At 25.3% G+C, this 19,131-nt stretch overlaps 2 protein-coding genes across 2 annotated transcripts; one reads left to right on the forward strand and one right to left on the reverse strand.

Annotated features, from left to right (window-relative positions):
- Positions 1-83: 83 nt before the first annotated feature.
- LOC128956256 (ATPase inhibitor mai-1, mitochondrial-like) lies at positions 84-1,505 on the reverse strand. The gene is made up of 4 exons (XM_054301947.1): positions 1,444-1,505; positions 1,219-1,349; positions 943-1,000; positions 84-451 (listed from the first exon to the last, which is right to left on the reverse strand). The coding sequence occupies exons 2-4, from the start codon at positions 1,281-1,283 to the stop codon at positions 236-238; spliced, it is 339 nt and encodes a 112-aa protein (XP_054157922.1). The 5' UTR covers positions 1,284-1,349; positions 1,444-1,505; the 3' UTR covers positions 84-235.
- A 1,288-nt stretch (positions 1,506-2,793) lies between these two features.
- On the forward strand, positions 2,794-18,311 carry LOC128956241 (oxysterol-binding protein-related protein 1-like). Its single transcript, XM_054301933.1, has 10 exons — positions 2,794-3,578; positions 3,775-3,860; positions 4,590-5,903; positions 6,995-7,470; positions 14,047-14,257; positions 16,277-16,630; positions 16,723-16,841; positions 17,253-17,821; positions 17,933-18,023; positions 18,125-18,311. The coding sequence occupies exons 1-10, from the start codon at positions 3,176-3,178 to the stop codon at positions 18,225-18,227; spliced, it is 3,726 nt and encodes a 1,241-aa protein (XP_054157908.1). The 5' UTR covers positions 2,794-3,175; the 3' UTR covers positions 18,228-18,311.
- Positions 18,312-19,131: the final 820 nt, after the last annotated feature.

Consider the following 19,131-nt stretch of genomic DNA (forward strand, 5'->3'; position numbering starts at 1 on the left):
AAAAAATTTCTAAATAATAATAATTTTGAATTTATAAAAAAAAATTTAACTATTATTTAATAATTGAAAAAAAATATCTTTTAATGGTAATAGACAGTCATCTACGGTAATAATAATAATAATAAATCAAACTAATAGATAGATTAGTTGAATATATATATATATATAGACAGTCCTCTCAATCTCTTTGTCGACACACACACACACCTAACTGTCCTCCAAAAAAAACAGACAACTATTTGCTATCTTTCTGTAGTTTCTGTAATTTTTCGATTTCTTTTTCGTGATCTTTAATCAGTTTTTCCAGTCTATCCTTTTCGCTGTCCAAACCCTTCTTCATTGATTCCAACTGTTCCTTCTGTTTGCGTCGGAAAAACTCCTCTTCACGGGCGGCCTCTTGTTTGCCGAACGCACCGCCGGCGTCGCGAATCGATCCGCCAGAGCCGCCGCCCTGTGGAGGTGGACAGGGATGTGATGGTAGTAGAGGATAGATAGACAAAGAAAAAAAGTGAGATATTATAGGCATTTGATTGTTGTTGTTCAGGGTATGGGAGGGTGGGATGCGATGGTATGGGACCCGATTGTGTGGGTATGGGGGAGGAGAGGGTACAAACACTACAGGAATATATCGACAGTAGTTAGATATCTAGCAAACAATAGACATACTAACTGTGCATAACCTCTCTCTCTCTCTCTCTCTCTCTCTCTCTCTATCATTGATGGCATTCAACCCCCACCTCCACTCCCGCCCCCTGTTAACCATCCTATTGAATGGTTATAGATAGAGGAGATATATAGAGGATTATCAACATGTATATGGAGTACAAAAAATGTTTCGGGGGGGTGAGAGGGGAGGGAGGGGTTAGTCTCTATCTGGTATAGGTATGATGATAGCCAGGTATACCCTATTTTTTTTAATATACATAAGCATGATATACATACCTTACCGGAACCGCTGCCCAGACCACCTGACATATTACGTACCGATGATAATGATAGACTAATACAACAAAAAAAAAACAAATAAATGTTTTTTAATTAACCTTGATAAAAAATTAATTTTTGCTGCCTGCATGCTAATTATATTTGATTATTATTATTATTATTAACTACCCCCCCACACACACCCCCATGAGGGTATTACACCCACCTACCCCCTCTACTTTTACCTAGTTTATATATTTTTAAAAATTAATTAATTAATTAAAATAAACTTACCACCCTGCTAATTGATGTCTAATCAATTGTTGGACAATTATCGGCTTAAATAGCAGTGAATTCATTTGTAGGGGGTATTCACAAGGGGTTTAGTAGTAGTAGTATTATTATTATTATCCCGGGTCTCAAATCTAGATAAATATATTTAGGGGGAAAAAAATATTAAAAATTTAATTCAATTTAATTTAATTATTAATTTTTTGTTTGTTTGTTAACTTTACATACAATTTGTTGTTTAGGTATACAGTGTGTGAATGTTATTGAAATACATTTGCAATACTGTATTACATTAATATATATATACAAACAACACATTCATATATAACGTTAAACACTTATATACTGTACTAAAAATGTAAAAAATTATGTGTATTTAATAAAAAAATTTATTTAATAAAAATTTTAGTATTTTAGTGTTATTATTAATAATTTTATTTTTTATATCATAATAATTTAGTAATTTTAGAAAATAATTATAGAAAAAAATATTTAAATTTTTTTTTAAAAACGTATTAACTAAAATATATTTATTTATTTATAGTATAGAATTAGTTTTCAAATTAGTTTCATAAAAACTAAATAAATTTAATTTAATTTTTTTTTTAAATAAACTAAAATATTATATAACATTTTTTTAAATGTAAATTAAAACTTTATGTAACGTAATATATCCTACATTAATTTTTTGACATAAGAGATAATACTGTACCAGTATTAATGAAAAAATAATTAATTATCGATATTTTTATAACTTAAAAAACAAAACAAAACAAAACATAAAAATATATAGTACTTATCAAATCTATGATTAATTATCAAATAATATAATATAAATAAATATTTTTAAAAATAAAATTTTACATCATGTGTATGAAATGTTAGCGAGAGAGAGAGAGAGAGAGAGAGAGAGAGAGGGGGGCGTAAATTTTTATTTTAACTTTTTAATTTTTTGAGTACTGTATTTCAATATGTACATTGTACAAAAAATTTGGAAATAAATTACGTCCATTTTTATTGTATTGAATTTACTATTAAATTCATAACATAATGTGGACGTTAACTATTGACTATTTGAAAATTTTTGGTCAAATGTTTTTATTATTATTATTTTATTTTAGTTTATTTATCGGACACTCAAAATAATTATCATTATATATGACATTAAAAATGAATTTTCTTTAAACATTTAAATGTTTTATAAATAAAATTATTTAATAATATTATTACTAATTTATTTAAAGTATTTATTGTATTAAATGTCAATTCAATTTCAAAAAAATTGTGTAAATTATTAATCAACAAAATAAAACATCAAAAAATTAATAAAATGTTTGTATTTTTAATTTTTTTAAAAAAATTTTTAATTAGATTTTACGATAATTTTATTAATTTTTTTTTGTTGATTAATTAAAATCATATAATATTAATGAAGAATATATTAATAACGAAACAAATAAAACAAAAATTATTAATAATTTTTTTTGTTAAATAAATAAAATATTTTAATTAAATTTTCTTTTAGTAAAAATAATTATTTTTTTATGTTTTAGTAAATCAACTGTCAGTCCTGTTTGGATCAGCTAATGGGTGATCAGCTTTGGATCAACTTATGGATGATAATAATGTCAACACAATTGATAACAATTAGATCCCAATCGACGACTGCCTGAAACAGATCCACAAAAACCTCACAAAGACATAGACATAGAGAGAGAGAGAGAGAGAGAGAGAGAGAGAGATCTAATTTCAAGAAGAAGTGTCAAAGAAGGAGAAGACATATAAAACTATATATTTTTTTAAAAATTTTAATTTCATCCATAAGTTTGAAAAGTTTTAAAAAATCGTGTTTTCAATCGAGAGATTACGTCCCACAAGAAGTGGTGATAGTAGTGGTGGCCGAACAAGAAGAATAAGAAGACAAACATCTACGACAACAACAACACGTCGTAAAGTTGTAATGTCTTCTTCTTCGGCAACAGTTGTCAACAAAAACAAGTCGTCGGTGTCAGTAGTAGTCGGCGGCAGCGGTGACGATGACAATGGCAACAATACAACAACAACAACAACAACTAGAAGAGCTTCGGCAGCAACAGCTACGGCTGCCCTGGAAGTGACCGACAGCGACATCGACGACGAAATGGCCAAAGACAACAATAACATATCGTCGGCGACGGTGGCCAGCGATGCTGTTGGCGTCGACAACAGCGCCAACAACAACAACAACAGTATCGATGGCTTTGATTTTGATACTCCCGAAGAGTTTTTGTTATACCATTCCCGTACCGGTAATCTAAAAGTAGTGGAAAAACTGATACTATTGGCTAAGAAAAGCGAAATTGATTTGGATCTCAATTGCAAAGGTTGGTGTTGTTCCGGGAATTGATTTTTACAATAATTTACCGGAAACTTTCCCCCCGGAATAAAAAACTTTATACTACTTTAATTATTATTTAACTAACCAAGTTGTTTTGTTTTTTAATTAATTAATTTATATCTCTTTGGTTTATCTCTATATGCGCCCACCTGTTTTCCCGCCCCCGCCCCTCACATGTTTAGGCAAACAAAAAAGTAATTACGGCTGGAGTCCACTACATTTGGCCGCCTATTTCGGTCATCTGAATGTCGTCGATGAACTACTCAACGTATGTATCGATGGTGTCTACTGTATATAAATATATATATTTTTTTAAAAAAAAATTAGAAGCTATATCTAAATGTTTTTTTTTTTTGATTAAAAATTTATTTATTTATTTTTTATCTATCAATTAGATTCTAGAGTACCGTATAATTACCGTAATATTTATAATACAGTTATAACACAATCAGTAATAACAATAGTTATTAAACATTTCTAACATATATTCATTATTATTAATAATTTATTTTATTATTTTATTTTTTTTATGTTAAAAAAAATGCGTGATTATAAGTAATTACCGGTTAATGAAATATTATGATTAAGATATATATATATAACGTATATATACTGTATATTAGTATCGTATATATCGTAATTATCATTAATATATTATTAAGTTTATTTTAATTTAAAAAAAATTAATTTTTAATATAATAAAAATCGATAATATATATAATATTACACAATTGATATAATTTCAAATATGCGCATAAATTGTTTCAAAAAAAAAATATTTTTTTTATGTATTAATATTTACTTAATATTTGTTTGTTTGTTATTTTCTCTAATAATAATAATAATTACTACATATATATATATATATGATAACCATATTTGAAGTTTTTTTTCTCTCTAATAATATAAATATTTTTCGGTAATTTTTTAGTTTTTTTTTTATAAATAATTTTAATTATTATAAATTTTATATTTTGTTTTATTTATTATTATACAGAATAACTGCGATGTGAATATAGTGAACGAATCGGGCGATACGGCCCTCCATAAGGCCGCCTATACGGGCCGTGAGGACATATGCGTACGGCTGGTGGCCGCCAATGCCGACGTACTTATTATCAACGGCGACGGTCTGACGCCGCGCGAATTGGCCCGCAAAGAGTCGGTCAAACGTATACTGTTGGCGGCCGAAGAAGCGGATGTCAAGCGCCGCGAGGAACGCTTTCTGAGCGCCGCCCGTAACGGCGATATCGATACGATGCGGTCGCTGTTGGCCGACACCAGCAAACCGTTGGACATCAATTGCAAAGACTTATCGGGTAATACAGCCCTACATTGTTCAGCCTATAGGGCACAGAAAGAGGTGGCCGTATTCCTGCTCAAGCACGGCATCGACGTAGCCGTCAAAAACAATCGGGGACAGTTGGCCTCGGCGCTGGCACCGAACGTACAAATCAAACAACTGTTACACGAAGTACAGCCGCTGAACGCACAGTTAGCCGCACTGAAACCGAAATCGGTTGGCCGTTTCGAGGGACCACTGCTCAAAAAGGGCCGTTTTCTTGGCTGGCGACTGATCTGGGCTGTCCTCGAGCGGGGAGTGTTTTCGTTTTTTGCCCGACGCGCCGACGCCAGTACCGGTACCCGTCGTAAGGGCTACCGGTATCTGGAAAGTGCCATATGTGAGCCGTGCCTGGACGGAGGACCTCAAGAGGAAACCAAATTTGTCATCTATTTTAGCGATCGTTCCCGTGTACTGTTGTCGGTGCCGTCGGGCGGCGAAGCCGTACTCAGTTCGCCGGTAACTGTTGAACGCCAGAAATGGCTGAACGCTATCAACGATCATATCTATTACGGAACAAACTTTATTAAACAAGGAATGAGATACGATTGCGACTCGGATGACGAAGAACTGCAAGATTTGGTGCCAAACACCGGTATACAGACACTGATACAGACGGCCAATGCTCACCAATCGATACTTGAGAGGCATATACGAGCCATGCTTCAGCTAAACGATGATATTGTTGCCACTGAAAGACAGTTGAGTCAGTGTAATGGCAGCGGTGGCGGCGGTTCAGGTGCTGGCGGTGTCTGTGCCGGCGATACATCAATCAACAGTTGTGATCAGTCGTTCAACGATTCCTATAACCGATTGGATACCAGTGCCGCCGCTGTTAGTCTATACTCGGATCTCATCGCTACTACGTTGCCATCGATTAAGTTTCACGTAAATCTAATACTAGAATCGTCGGCCAATGCTACCGGTGCTCTTAGCCAGTGTCTAACAGTGTTGACCCATCAGGACGAGGTATGTATAGGTTTTTTTTGTTGTTGTTGGTTGAATTCATTGTATTATTATTATTATTATTATTATTATTGATTAAATATTTATTATATACAGTGATTAAAAATATATATATATATATTCCTGATTATGAATTTTAAAAAATTAATTTTTAGGATAAATATGTTTATTATTTTTTTGATAATTGTTTTTTTGTTTTTGTTTTTTCTCTCTTAAATATTTCAATTTTATACAGTAATATACCAATATGTTTATATTATTATTATTATTATTATTATCATAGATACTGAAATTATATTGGATATTAAGTTATGTATTAAACAACTATATATATTATATTGTAGATACCGTTTCTACACTATACTGTATATATATATAATGATTGAAAAATTTATTTTAAATATTTGTTTTAAAATTTTAAATTAGCGTCTATTATCAACAATTGGACTGAAATCAAAAATTAATTATCATTTTCCTTATATTTATATATTACAAACAATATATATATACAGTAAATTATATATATATATACGTCATATTATTAGATCATATATTTTACATTATATTCTGTATATACAGCACCAGTACTACTAACATATACAGACAATCTCCTCCCATCCCATCCCTTTCCCTCGACTCTCTCTCTCTCTCTCTCTCTCTCTCTCTCTCTCTCTCTCTCTCTTTCTCTCTCTCTTTCTCTCTCTCTCTCTCTCTCTCTTATCTCAATTCCCAAAACTTTTACATAGCTTTTTCAAACACACACACATTTATATACATAGCTATTGACATTGATTTTCAAAAATAAATGTCATTAATAGATATATAAATAAATATATAAATACATAAAAGTTTTTAAAAAGAAATTTTTTCGTTTTTAATTTTTACAAAAACACTTGACATATAATAATAATAATAATAATAATATTTTTGAAACTCTTTGTGTGTGTGTTTTTAATGTATATATTTTTAATTTAATTTACGGTAATTTAAAACAAATTATATTACTTGTATAGTATTAATTGATTTGATTTTTAAAATATATGGAGTAAATACTGTATTTATTTATTTTTTAAAAATTAAATTTTTAACCACAGGTGAGACAAATGCTACTAAAACAAGAACAAGAAAAAGTACGCGTTTTGGAGGACGCCCTGCACGTGCTGGCCCGCGAGCATCACGACCTTGAACAATCGTTGGCCACTAGTGTCAGTGTTGGCGGCGGTATCGGCAGCGGCGGCGGCGGAAACAATAATAATCACCAATCGTTTGGTACGTGCTATCATTCGCCGCCCGCGCGCAGCCAATCGCTGTGCGGAATGTCCGATACGACCACAATCGGCGGCGATGTCGACGAATTTTTCGATGCCTTCGACGACTATCCCGACGACCAGTTGTCCGAAAAGACTATAACACTGAGTATTAACGGTGGCGCCGATGATGCGGACGATATCAACGACAGGACACCGGCCCTGGAATCCTATGCAACAACAACAGTGACCAGCGATTATATGACACCCGTAGCCTCGATGGCCGATATATGTGCCGAATTGCCAAGCGATGGACAGTATCGGTAAGCCGTAAATTATTTATTTAATTTGTTTGTTTTAAAACAATTATTTTATTTATTATTATTAAGTTATTTTAAATATTTAGAGTTATTAAAGTAATTATTTAGTTATTTATTTAAAGTATTTAAATAATATTTACTATTAATTAATTATATTATTTTGTTTTGTTTAGTATTTAAATATAAAATTGATATATATAGCTAACTAATTCAATTGGTGTGCAATTAAAAAAATATTATTTTTTATTTATTCAATTACATTATAATTTCGTATAAATTTAATATTAATGTGTTTAATAATAATTTTGTTGTTTAACTTTATTTAATCTATTATATCATATGATTAGTAATTTATTTGTTTTTTGTTTGTTTTTAATTAGTTTATAACCTTTTTTTTTGTATGATGTAATCGATATAATTTAAAAAATTATCAGTGATTTTATTTTGTCAAATATTTATTACTACTATATTTATTACTAAATTGTTTGTTATATTTATTAAAAACATTAAGTCAACAAACAATAGAAATAGTATTATTTTATTTAAAAAACAATGTTTGTTATCAATAATTATATCGTATTATTATTTTTTTTTATTATAATGGCTAATAAAAAAAATAAATGTGTTTTTTATATATATATTTATTTAATATGTCAAATCATATGATGAGTTGAATGTTTTTATTTTATTATTATTACAACAAATGAAAATAATAATAATAATAATAATTATTATTATTATTATTATAATTTATAAATCATTGCCCAGATATTATAGCAATAATTATCACAATAATAATATACTAATAAAAATAAAATTATTTGCATATATAATATATATATATATATATATATATATATATATATATATATGGGTATATATAAATTGAATTTATTGTACACTTGAACTGTGCAATTAGATTATTATCAAGGACCTTTATTTGATAAAATATTTTTTTTTTTGAAAAAAGACATAAAATATTAATTAAATGTATCTATTGTTTGATATTTTTTATATTTGATAATTATTTTCTGTGATTAATATTACAAAGTTTTTAATTTTATAATTTAAACAAAAATTCATAAATAAATTATAAACTATATATATATATATATATATTGTATAGAAATTTTAGTTATATTGTTTAATTAAATATTTAATTACACTAAGTTAACTGTATATTATTTTTAATTAAATTATTTAATTATAATAAAATAATTCTATTGTACCTGGGGCAAATTATAAAATAAATTATTAACATTATAGTAGTTAAACATGTTTGAAATAATTGACATAATAATAATAATAATAATAATGAAAGAGTTATGTTATTAGTATTTAGTGTATTAATAATAAATTATATAACAATATATTTTTATCTAAAAATAGTAAATTACATATTATTATAAATGCAAATTTTATGTACAATAAGTATACATTGAAATTTTGTTTTGTTGCATAATATCCGGTCTCTAATAGAAATTAATTTATATATATATATATTAGCTAGCTAAATTTATTTTCACAACAATAATATACAGTATATTAAAAAATAAAAATTGATTGTTATTGTTTGTTTATGATAATAGTAATAATAATAATAATAGCAAAATTGAAAGTAGATTTATATCATTGATATACTGTTTATATATACAGTATATAACAATAAAAATGCAATTCCTGGCCATTTTCATTGGTAATAATATTTATATTATTTATTTTATTATTTTTTTTTGGCAATACTATTATTATTATTAGTATTAACAATATATTGTATATAACCGATACAATGTGTTATTAGTTTTTATTATATTATATATTAACCTTATTGTACTATAGTATAGTAACTATACAATACTATAGTATATATATATAATGAGCGGATGACTTATCAACTATTTTAGTCTAATTATAATTATATTATTATTTTAATTGTTGCTACTAGTAGTGTTACTTTATTTATTTAGTATATATGTATATTTGATTGATACAATATATATATATATATATATATATATATTGACTGAAACTATATTTATCGGCTATTAAAATAAAATGTTAATTTAATTGGTTTTAATTGACAAAATATTTATTTTAATTAGATTTCAATTTTTTTAAAAAAAATTATGAAATTAATATTATTGTTGAAATAAATTTTTATAAAACGGTTTGTTGTACTGTTATAAATATTACTGATAATATTATTATACTGTATTTAAATATATAAATATATAAACATTTAATTAATTAATACATTATAAACTATTGATATTTGAACTTTGATTTTTATTTTTTGGGTGCATTTATCTTTTTTAAAAAGTTTAAAATATCAATATTATAACGCTTAGTATTATATTTAAAATTAAAAAAAAATTAATATAGATATAATTGATAATAGTTTTATCATATCCATAAACACACACACATACACACATACACACACATACACATACACATACACATACACATACACACACACATACACATACATATACATACACATACATACACACATACACATACATACACATACATACACATACATACACATACATACACATACATACATACACATACATACATACACACATACACACATACATACACATACACATACACATACACATACACATACACATACACATACATACACAAATGATAAAGGTTAAATTTAAATTGTGTTAAATAAATTATAATTAGAAAAAAAAGATATAATATTTTACCAGGGTAAATTTTTTAAATATTTTTATCTACTTTACTAAAATTTTTTTCATATTTTATATATAGCATTATTTATATCATTTTTAAAAAAATTTAATTTAATATCTTTTATATACTTAATTAAATTTTGCTGATTGCTAAAGTTAGTAACAATATTTTTTGTTGTTGTGTGTGTATTTAATATTATTATCATTTAGTATCACATGTTTATATCTAATCAATTTTGTTTGAATAATTAGTTTACTATTTCATATCAATTATTATATAGTCTAATATTTTTTTTTAGTAACAATTTTAATAATATTAATAATAAATAATAATTATTATTCATAATATATATATATATATATATATATATATATATATATATATATATATATAAAGTATATATATATATTTTAATATTATCAAAAATTTTATTTCTATTATCAACTAAATTAATATTAAATGCAAAATTAGTATTTTTTATATCAAAAATTTTACATTTTGCAAAATTTATATTTTTCAAATCACTTATAGTAGATACTGTATAATCTAATTATATAAAAAAAATTTCTAATTTAAAAAATTATATTAATTTATAACTAAATTTATAAATTTTTGGAAAAATTTTCAATCAAAATTAAATAATTAATAATAAATTTTTTTGTTGGTTGAAAAAAATTGAAAATCAAATATCATAAGAAATTATTTATTTTTTTTTAATATCAAACTTTTATTTATTTTTAAAAAAAATTAATAAAAATGAACTATGCACAAAAAAAATCAAAAAAATTTTGTTTATATATCAGCATGATAATACCCAGTATCATTTTTATTTATTTAAGTTACTGATATTTATTTTTACAACAACAACAAAAATTTTATAATTATCAACAACAACAAAAAACTTACAAGTGTATATTTAAAATACCAAAAACGTAATTTATTGTACGAGTCATACAATAACAATAAAAACAAGCTAGACTTATTTTTTAAAAATTATAATTTTTAATTTATTTAACAACAAAAAATATAAATAATATAAACATATATATATATAACGATTGAAAAAATGTGTTTATAAAAAAACACATTTTTCATTTAGTTTTTTTTAGAAAATAATAAAAAACTTAAAGTTTAATATTTTTTTTAAAAAAACCTGTACAAGTGTTTTTTCCACACACACACACACTATTATTAGGTAACAGTATTTATGAACAGTTTATATTATATTAACACTAGTGATGTTTGGACTTTGAATTGATTTTCATTATTATTATTACTGTATTATAAATAAATGTAAAATAATTTTTTTTTTTTAATATTATTATTAATACACACATACTCTATGTGTTTAACATTGCCATCACTAGACTGTAATCATTACATACTATTCAATACATTATAATAATAATAATAATAATAATAATAATATTAAATGTCGTGATTTGTGTTATTAGTATTAATATTATATGATATGATATATTAAAAGTAATTAATTAATTAATTATTAGTTTTTTTTTTGTTTGTTGTTTGGATTTAATTGTTTGTGTAATTTATTTTATTAATATTTTTATTTAAAAATATAACCAAAAAAAAAACATTTACTTGAATATTGAAATTTTTTATTTGATTTTTATGTTTTCATATTTTTTGTGTGTTATTGTTATTAATATTATTATTATTTAGTTAATAAATAACACGTTAATTAATAATAATAATATGTAATAAATTAAATATTTTTAATAATAATAATAATTATTATTTATTGTGTCAAACAATATCTAATAGACATTTAATTTTCATTATCACTAACACTACTAGTGTTATAGTGTTGTTGTGATTATTATTATTATTATTATTATTATTATTATTAGTTAATGTTTTATTTAAACCCCAAAAAAAATAATTAATTAATTAAATAAAACTAATAACTTATTTTTTGTCATATCATATCAATTATTAAATAATAATATTAATAATAATAATAGAAATTATTTAATTAATTAATTTTATTTGTTTATGTGATAATAATTTTATTAATTAATTAAAATTAAATAATAGTTTTTTAATTTTTATTTGTAATGACCACATGATTGTCAAAAAAAAAATATTATTATTTAATTAATTAAATAATAACTAATATAAAGTTTTTTTAAATATGTGATAATTATAACGCGTTTTTTTTTGGTTAGATATGATATATTTTTTGTTATCATTTATATTAATATAATTATTATAATTATCAGTGATATTAATAATAATATAAATGTAATATTCAGTTATAATACACTTTTTTTTATTTAAAAAAAAACTATAACTAAACTATAATAATAATAACTACTGTAATATTATTGAATAGTTTTATAATATATATCTATAACAAAAAAAAAATCAAATCAAACAAAAAATTGATTATAAAAATATATATATATAAAATATTGGCAACACTTATATTATTATAATAATTATTATTATTATAATACTAATAGCATATCAATATATATATATATTATATTAGTTAATCCTCGTTAAAAAAATTTGTTGAGATAAAAATAATTTTAAGTTTTTTTTTAATTTTTATTAATTAACAGTTTAAGTGAAAGTATAATTCAAAAATACAAAGTATAAGTAATTTTTTTATATTATTAAAAGTAATGTAAGATTTATAATAAATCTATAAATTACTTAAAACATATCAATAATACAAACCAAACAAATATAAAAAAGTATTTATATATAATATTTAATAATATTTTGTTGAAGACATTGAAATTTGAAATAATAATTATAATAATTATTTGATATATTAAATACAAAATAAAATAAAAAATGTCAACTCATTCAACAAATAGTGACAAAAAATACAGGTATTAATAATAATAATAATAATTTGCTATTAATTTATTTTTTTTTCATGTAATTAATAGATTTTCATTTTCCTGTTAATTATTTTTTTTGTTAAAAATTTAATCTAAACTTTATATTAAAATTTACTAATAATAATAATAATACTAATGATAAATATTAGATATTCATTAAATACTGTATATAAAATAATTGTAAAGTTTTAAATATATGTATATATATATATAATATTTATTATTTAATACTGCACTCTATTTAATCAAATTTTATATTAAATAATTTAGTAGTAATAGTAGTAAAATAAGTTAAATATTTGATGGATATATATATATATATATATATACTGTATATTTAAATAATAGTGTTATAATCACTAAAATGCTATTAAAAATATTTATTTATTTATTTTTATTTTAAATATATAATCTCATTACTAAAATACCCATTGAAACAAATATTGCACACAATTTATAAATTATTAATTTTTATTATATTATGGTATTTTGTTGTTGTTGTTTTTATTATTGATAAATTTTGTAATAAAATAAATTAGAGTTATTTTGTTTATAATTTAATTTACATTATTATTATTGTATCTAAAAGTAATTAAATATTTTTTAATGACTAGATTTTATTAGATATTTTTTATTTATATATATAGTGAATATATTATTTTTGAATTTAATTATAGTTATAGTTAATATATCGTATATTTGATTCATTTTTGAATATATACTGTATATATATATATATTTATTTGTTTAAAAATGTTATTTATTTGTATATCAGTATAAATTTAATAAATATATATATATATATATATATATTTATTAAATTTATACTGAAAAAAGTATATATATTATACTAATATTTTTTTGAACAATTAGTTTCATAAAATCGATTTATAACTATAATTTAAATTTTTGTATAATTATTGCTACCTTATTATTATTATTTATAATTAATATTTTATTTATTTTTATATTATTAATATTATTATTAATATAGAGATCGTCTACCATCAGTGATGGTCCCGCGCGAGGAGGTGTCTCTCTGGTCGATACTCAAGCACTGTATCGGCAAAGAGTTGTCCAAAATTACGTTTCCCGTAGTTTTCAACGAACCCCTAAGCTTTTTGCAGCGTATGACCGAAACCCTAGAGTACGCCCATCTACTCAATGAGGCCGACCAACTGGACGACCCTATCGAGCGCATGGAGGTTTGTAGCGTATTGTAGTAGTAGTGATAGTAGTAGTAGTAGTACCACCCGATTAATATCACTATTACTATTAATATTTAATGGTTTAAAAAATAAAAATTTAGATAATTTTTACACTATTTTTCACATTTTTATCACTTTCTCTCTCTCTCTCTCTCTCTCTCTCTCTCTCTCTCTCTCTCTCTCTTTCACTCTCTTCTCTCTCTCTCTCTCTCTCTCTCTCTCTCTCTCTCTCTCTCTCTCTCTCTCTCTCTCTCTCACTGTTTATGGAAATATTATTATATTTTTTTATTCATATCATGTATTTTTTCCTATTTTAATTGAATTTCCTTTTAGAAAAAATTGTTTGCAAAATAGTTTTATATATAAATAAAATATTATTTGAATAGTGTTTGTGTATACAAAAAAAATATAATGTATTAATAGTTTATTTTTATATTATATTCCCAATAGTGATTCACACACACAGAAAAATAGTGTATATTTTTTAAGTTTATAAATATATATATATATATATATATATATATATATATATATATATATATATAAACTTTATATCGATTTTAAATGCCATGACATTAGTTTTCCTCATTTGTATTGCTAATTATATTATAATAATATATTGCATTGTATTTGTTGTTAATGTAATTATTTTTTTGTTTTTTTGTTGGTATTTAAGTATTTATAAGAGATTTTTTGTTTTTTGTTTTTGTGATTATATATAACAAATTACTTACAGTATATATACATTTAATTTAAATAACTTATATATGAATTAATTAGCTCTCGATAGTCCTAATTATATAAAATTACTTTTTTTTGTTTCAACTAATCTGTTGAATATATATACTGTATATAATATTATCTTTAATTAATAGCAATTTATTTTATCAAATACTATAAAAAAATAATAGTATTTTGTAATTAAAACCGTTTGTCAGTGTCTTTATACAGTCTCTACAGTGTTGTACCCAATGACTTGACATTTAAAATTAAAAAAAAAAATTGTGTAATAATAATAATAATTACTATTAACAAGTCCTTAGAAATATTTTTTTTATTAAATAATTATAATAAGTATTTTAAGATATCTTTAGTATTAAATTTATATTATAAACGATATATGTGTGATAATACAGTATTATAACTGTATTATCACTTTTTAAACAAACATAAAAAAAATTGATCAAAAAATAAATAAAAATTTCAGTTTCAATTATTTAAGTGGCACTTAGTTTTAATTTAGTTAATATATACAGTACTGTATATATATATATATATAATTTATATATAGTGTCGCTGTGTTACTGAGCATTTAATTACTGATTGTTTTTTTTGTTACTTAAAATGATTTTGTAGTTTTGTAATAAAATTGATAATCTATATAAAAAAAAAATTTTTATAGTTGTAAAATTATCTTGAAAACAAATGAAAAATTTAATTAATTAATTAATTAATACTAATCAATAATAGTAATAATAAATTAATAATAAATTAAAACACTTATTAATAAATTAGTAATTATTATTAAAATTAAGATATCTATCAATATTATATATACATACTGTATATATATATATATCAGGGTTGCTAAGGGGGGGTAGGGTAAGATCTCTTACCCCCCCCTGAGATGGAGAAATTTTGGCTTTTATCCCCCTGGCCTGAAGCCAAAAAGTTAGGGGCCCCTTAAAAATTATATATATATATATATATGAATCAGCGGTTATTGTTAACAATATTAAAATTAATTTTTCTAAATATAATATATATTTTTTAAAAAAACAAAAAAAAATAATGACTTTATTTATTACTCTATTAATATATAATTGACATAATTATCATTTGAAGGGGGAGGGGTGTTGGATGAAAGTGTGTTAATTAATATAGGGGGCGGGGTTGGGGGGTGATGGTAAACTCTACAAACCATACAATAATTATTTATTTTTAACTAAACTAAAATAAAAATCAAATTTTATTTATTAATTTATCATTTTTTTTAACTACCATACCATTCAATAGTATGTCTGTGCGTTTATCGTGTCGTCCTATTCATCCAATTGGTTGCGTCTAAACAAACCGTTCAATCCGCTACTGGGCGAAACCTACGAGTACGACCTACCCGAACTGGGGCTACGTGTCCTGTTTGAACAGGTATCCCATCATCCGCCCATATCGGCCTGGCATGCCGAAAGCGATCATTTCATATTGCACGGTACGATTAATCCGAAATTGAAATTTTGGGGCAAATCTATTGAGGTATCACCGGAGGGAACCATTACGTTGAAGTTGAAAAACAAACCCGACGTCTATACATGGAAATCGGTTAACTGTTGTGTACACAATATTATTGTCGGCAAACTATGGTTTGAACAGGTATGAGGTGTTTATATAATAAGGACCACCGATGATAATTTTATTTTATTGATCCCTTTCCTCTTTTTATTGTTGTTGTTGATATGCTATAGTATGGCCTAATGGAAGTGGTCAACCAGTCCAATGGTATGCGCACACAATTGAACTTCAAGCCGGCCGGTTGGTTTGGCAAAGACCTGCACCGGTTCGATGGATTCATCAATTCACCAAAGTATGTACTATCTCTCTCTCTGTCTGTCTGTCTCTCTCTCTCTCAATGTCTCTCTCTGTCTCTCTCTCTCTGTCTCTCTCTCTCTGTCTCTCTCTGTCTCTCTCTCTGTCTCTCTCTATGTCTCTCTCTCTGTCTCTCTCTCTATGTCTCTCTCTGTCTCTCTGTCTCTCTGTCTCTCTGTCTCTCTGTCTCTGTCTGTCTATCTCTGTCTCTCTCCGTCTGTCTCTCTGTCTCTCTCTCTCTTTCTCTGTCTCTCTCTGTCTTTCTCTGTCTTTCTCTGTCTCTCTGTCTCTCTGTCTTTCTGTCTCTCTGTCTCTCTTTCTCTGTCTTTCTCTCTCTCTCTCTCTCTCTATTCATGAAAATCTAGCAATTTTTTACGTGTCTGTCCTCTCTCTCACACACATTCAATAGCAAAGACAAGTTACGGTTCGTCTACGGCAAATGGGCCGACTATTTCAAGACTGCCGGCGCCGATGAATACGACGAATACATGCGCATCAATGCCAACAAGTTTCGCGTACCCGATCGGCCGGCCGGCGAACAGCCGTCGACGCCGCGCAAAGTGTTCTCCAAACTCAATAGTCTCACACGACAGCTGACTGGCGGCGGCGGCGGCGGCAGTCAATCGATGTCGTCGTCGGACGATACGCCCGATAACGGCTCTGGCAATACTAATAATAATAATTCATCGGCCGCTACCGGTGGCCAACAACAAACGGCCGAAAATGGTGTATCGAATGGCGGCGGCGGCGGCGAAATTCCCAAAAGTGATTCCTCACATTCGCTGGACATTCCCAACTCGCGGCTACTATGGCAGGCAATCGCCCGACCCGAACATTCGGCACAGTATTATCACTATACACTGTTTTCGATGTCGTTGAATCAGCTACTGGACGATCATCGTCGCGGTAGTAAACGTTTGCCGCCAACCGATAGCCGCTATCGGCCCGACGTACGCAAACTGGAAGACGGAGATCTTGGTTAGTGATTACTAGTATTAGTTAATTGTTGTCTTTTTTCTTAACGCTTATGGATGTATCCATTATATCATTGACCTAATAATGATCTGTCTGTCTGTCTGATCCTCACAGATAGTGCCGCCGTCGAGAAGAATCGTTTAGAAGAAAAACAACGAGAAGTTAGACGACAGCGCAAAAAGTCTAAACAAGTTTGGCAGCCATTGTATGGACACTAACTAACTATAACTATAATTGATTCAATTAATTGCTAATATTTTTTGTTTTGTTTTTGTCACCCACTCCCCCACCCCCTGTAATAAATAGATGGTTTAAAGCCGAACAAAACAAGTATACAAAAGAGGACGACTGGATATATACCGGTCACTATTGGGAAAGGGATTGGAGTCGATGTCCAGAAATTTATTGAAATTTTATTCGCAATATCTATATATATATATAGGAGTAGTAGTATATACCGTAATATTGTAATAGTAGTAGTAGTAGTATTAGTACAATAATTTGTTAAATTTAAATTTACATTTAAAAAAAATACAAATTGTTTTTGTTTTGTCGATTTTGTTTCCCAAAAAAAAAATTGAATGTACAAAAAATTATCGTAATTATCAACAACAAAAAAATGTTATTAATATTATTAATTTATATTCAGGGAGAAAAACGATAGATTGAAAATTTATTATTGATTATAATTTTTCCAAATAATTGGTAATCATTTTGTTTGTTTGTTTTTTTTTAAATATATAATTTTTATTGATTCATAACTTTCCCCAAAATATCAATTATCGATAATAATAATAATAATATGAAATTATTATTGTTATTATTAAGTCATTAATTAATTTATCGCTCATTATATTACTATATATTAATATATATATATATATATTTAAACATGTTTTAAATGTTTATATTTTATGTTATATTTATAATAATATTATAAATTTATTAATATTAATAATAATAATCATTATTATTATTATTATTTAGCGAAACAATTTTTGTACACAATTTATATATATATTATCTATAGTTTATAATTTATAAGTTATATGTATAGTACTAATACATACCGTAAAGAATATATGATTTATTAAAAATAAATAAAAATCAATAAATATTTAAAGTAATTACAATACATTTATAAAAAAAAATAATTAATTGATTATTACCTAATAAAAACTGATAATAATATTGATATACAAGTTATATAAAATATTTTCATAATACATGCCATTAAAAAAATATATCATATCTTTATTTTATTTTTTTTGATTACAAATAAATAAATGACTGATATTTGTTTTATTCATATT

This window comes from Oppia nitens, unplaced genomic scaffold (assembly GCF_028296485.1).
Source record: "Oppia nitens isolate AA-2021 unplaced genomic scaffold, nextdenovo-longstitch-racon4-pilon3 scaffold2_pilon_pilon_pilon, whole genome shotgun sequence".
In the NCBI taxonomy this organism is placed as follows: Eukaryota; Metazoa; Arthropoda; class Arachnida; order Sarcoptiformes; family Oppiidae; genus Oppia; species Oppia nitens.

Coding starts and splice junctions, on each gene's coding strand:
- LOC128956241 (XM_054301933.1), top strand. CDS start 3,176: ATGTCTTCTTCTTCGGCAACAGTTGTCAACAAAAACAAGTCGTCGGTG. Junction 16,631..16,722: donor GCAAACTATGGTTTGAACAG/GTATGAGGTGTT, acceptor GATATGCTATAG/TATGGCCTAATGGAAGTGGT. Junction 16,842..17,252: donor GGATTCATCAATTCACCAAA/GTATGTACTATC, acceptor CACATTCAATAG/CAAAGACAAGTTACGGTTCG.
- LOC128956256 (XM_054301947.1), bottom strand. CDS start 1,283: ATGAATTCACTGCTATTTAAGCCGATAATTGTCCAACAATTGATTAGA. Junction 1,001..1,218: donor AGACATCAATTAGCAGGGTG/GTAAGTTTATTT, acceptor TTGTTGTATTAG/TCTATCATTATCATCGGTAC. Junction 452..942: donor TGGGCAGCGGTTCCGGTAAG/GTATGTATATCA, acceptor CCACCTCCACAG/GGCGGCGGCTCTGGCGGATC.